The sequence below is a fragment of the Bufo bufo genome, chromosome 5 (genome assembly GCF_905171765.1).
Source record: "Bufo bufo chromosome 5, aBufBuf1.1, whole genome shotgun sequence".
Lineage (NCBI taxonomy): Eukaryota > Metazoa > Chordata > Amphibia > Anura > Bufonidae > Bufo > Bufo bufo.
This window is the reverse complement of record NC_053393.1, coordinates 311385610-311388732: the sequence shown is the minus strand read 5'-3', so window position 1 is coordinate 311388732 and position 3123 is coordinate 311385610. Positions and strand designations below refer to the sequence as shown.

General features: G+C 44.7%; 1 protein-coding gene across 1 annotated transcript; it reads right to left on the bottom strand.

The window, feature by feature from the left end:
• Positions 1-1672: 1672 nt before the first annotated feature.
• LOC121002503 (secreted RxLR effector protein 161-like) lies at positions 1673-2281 on the bottom strand. The gene has a single exon (XM_040433954.1). It carries the CDS (start codon positions 2279-2281, stop codon positions 1673-1675), a length of 609 nt encoding a protein of 202 aa, XP_040289888.1.
• Between the last annotated feature and the right edge of the window lie 842 nt (positions 2282-3123).

Below are 3123 nucleotides of genomic sequence, written 5' to 3'. Positions count from 1 at the left end.
AATTCAGAACAATAAAGCTCCGCAGACCGTTTGTTCTGGCATAAAACACGTAGGTTAGATTCGGCCAGAGCAACACGATCCGGGTCATCATAAATCTGCCCCAGGGCCACAAAAAATCCCTCCACGGATCGAAGGGAGGGATCCCCTGATGGCAGCGAAAAAGCCCAAGTCTGAGCATTACCCCTGAGCAGGGAGATGACAATCCTCACCCTCTGCTCTTGATTACCAGAAGAGTGAGGACACAAGCAAAAATGGAGTTTGCATGCCTCTCTGAAACGAACAAAATTCTCACTGCCCCCGGAGAACGTCTCCGGAAGTGAGACCTTTGGCTCGCAACAGACTCCATGAGCCGGAGCAGGGCCCAATGCTTGAAGCTGAGTCATAGATTGACGGAGATCCGCTACTTCCAAAGAAAGACCCTGCATGCGGTCAACCAGGCCAGAAAGCGGATCCATGTCAAAAAAGGACGGTTTTGGTGGATTATAATGTCACGGCTGTATGGGGGCAACAATAGTAATACACAGTACAGAGCTACTGACTGGACCCAGAACTAGGGAGGATAACGGGTGACCCCTGTCCGACCCTCAACGCTCTCCCTATTCTGCTAAAGCACATGCCCGGATCCAAATGGCGGAAAGAGGCATGCCCACGTGCCTAAGACTAATGACCACTGTAACCCCTACAATAGTGGAAGGGGCACGGCCACCAGTGCCCTACTCAGTATATGGAGGGAACCGTGGCCACCTCAGATCCAGTCAGAAAATAAACAGGAACACAACAATGTCTGCACACTTAGCTGACGGTGTTGCAGCCGCAGAGAAGACGGATCCAAGGACAGGCTGGCAATATCCGGAGTGCTAGCTGCAGCAGAACACAGGTCCAGTGAACTGATAGCTACAAGTGAAGAAACTAAAGCCAGAGCTACAACTGAAGTGAGAACTATAATCCACATCCTATCATAGGAGGAGGGGTGATATAAAGAGAGGAAAATCAAACACATGAAGGACAGCTGTGGTGAAAGAAACCAAAAGTAAACAGAGTAGTGAGAACTCCTCCCAGCTCTAGTAGTGACATCATCACAGGGGTGGAGAAACAGAGCTGTGAGAACGTCCCAAAGCTCTGGTAGTGACAGTAGTGTGCGATCACATTTGCATTTTCCGTTTGTATATGTATTTCGCCATAGCGATCTGCACCTACAGGCAGGTTGTGCTGACCCAACCCCTTATTTTTTTATTTTGATTATAATGTCATTAGATAATATTGTATACGTATGAAAATGCCCAACAATACAAGACATTTCAGCAAACTGTAACAGCAGCCATCTTTGTATAATGAGAGAGAGAAAGAGAAACCAACAAGTATTACATATATACACAACTGGTAACCTTAACATACAGTGCCATCTACTGGTCAAGTGATATTAATACACAATACTGTATATGGTACATGCTGTTGCATCCCCAACACCCCTTCTCAACGGCATGTGCATAATTATACGACATTCAGTCTCTTTTGTAGTAAACAATGACGTTCCCATGGCAAAGGTTTGGTGAGTGCGTCTGCAGTCATCTCCTCTGATGGACAGTACTGGATGTTGATAACTCCTTGTTCTTGCATGTCCCTGAGCAGATGATATTTTACATCAATGTGCTTGGTTCTTGGGTTAATCTTCTCAGAGTGTGTAAGGTGCAGCTGCTATGAATTCCACTTCAGTTGAAGAGAGTGCAACAGTCACTTGTTTCCAACTAGACCAGCTTATTGTTCCTTGTCCATACTGGAAGATTGTAGATTTGCAGTCAGTGGTGTCTCCAGCCCAATCGGCGTCCACATATCCAATCAGTTTTGGGCTTGATGATGCTGGAAGTCGCAGCTTCATCCGATTTGTTCCCTTTAGGTACTGCATTACCCTCTTTACTGCGTTCCAGTCGCATTGACACGGTGTTGCGACTTTCCTGCAAAGTATTCCCACTGCTACGGCGATGTCTGGTCTTGTCACAGTGGCGATGTATAGCAATTTTCCGATTGCCCTGCGGTAATAATCATTGTTAGGTAACAAGTTTTTTGCTCCATTGTTTTTCGGATAATCTGGTTCCATTGGTGTTCTCGCTTCCTTTGCATCTTGCATGTGAAACCGTTCTAATATTTCTGTCATTTTCTGACTTTGGTTAAGATAGCTTCCATCCTCTTCCCGCTCTATTTGAATTCCTAGGTAGAGAGTAATGTTCCCCAACTCTTTAATTTCTAAATTTAGTTTCAGTTTGTGAACTGCATATTTGGTCATAGTCCCCTTCTTGTTCAAAACACGTCAAGATGTCATCAACGTAAATTGGGATGTATGTCCATTTGTTCTCTTGATTCTTTGAATACAGAGATGGATCTGCTTTACTTCTTCAGAATCCTTCTTTTGTGAGTATTTCATTCACTTTTTCATTCCACACTCTCGCAGCTTGCTTGAGCCCATAGATGCTCTTTTGCAGTTTGCATACAAGGTTCTTTTCCTTCTTAAATCCTGGTGGCTGTTCCATGTATAGATCCTCCTTGATGTCTCCATACAGAAAAGAAATTTTGACATCTAGGTTAGGCATGCTCAGACTGCACCCCTTCAGCTGTTGCAAAACTACAACTCCCAGCATGCCCGAACAGCCTACAGCTATCAGCCTACAGCAGGGCATTGTGGGAGTTGTAGTTTTCCAACAGCTGGAGGGCCACAGGTTGAGCATACCTGGTCTAGGTGCTTCACTTGCATTCCCTTTCTGGCAGCAATGCTAAGGAGTGTTCTTATGGTGGAATGTTACACAACTGGAGCAAATGTCTCATCGTAATCTTCTCCAATCTTGCTTTATATCTATAGATGTTTCCTTCTGCATCGTATTTCACTTTAAAAGTCCATTTGCTTCCGATAGTTTTGCGACCAGGAGGGAGTTCCGTTAGTGACCAAGTTTTATTTTCTTGAAGTGATTTTATTTCTTCTTCAGCTGCTTTTCTCCACTGATCGGCTTCCCTTCTTGGCAAAGTTTCTGTCTTCCCAGGATATTGTCTCCTGTGTTTGATGTGTTTTTGCAGTGTATGATAACCTATGGGGTGGAATCCCTTTTGTCATCCGAGAGGATCTTCTGATTTCTT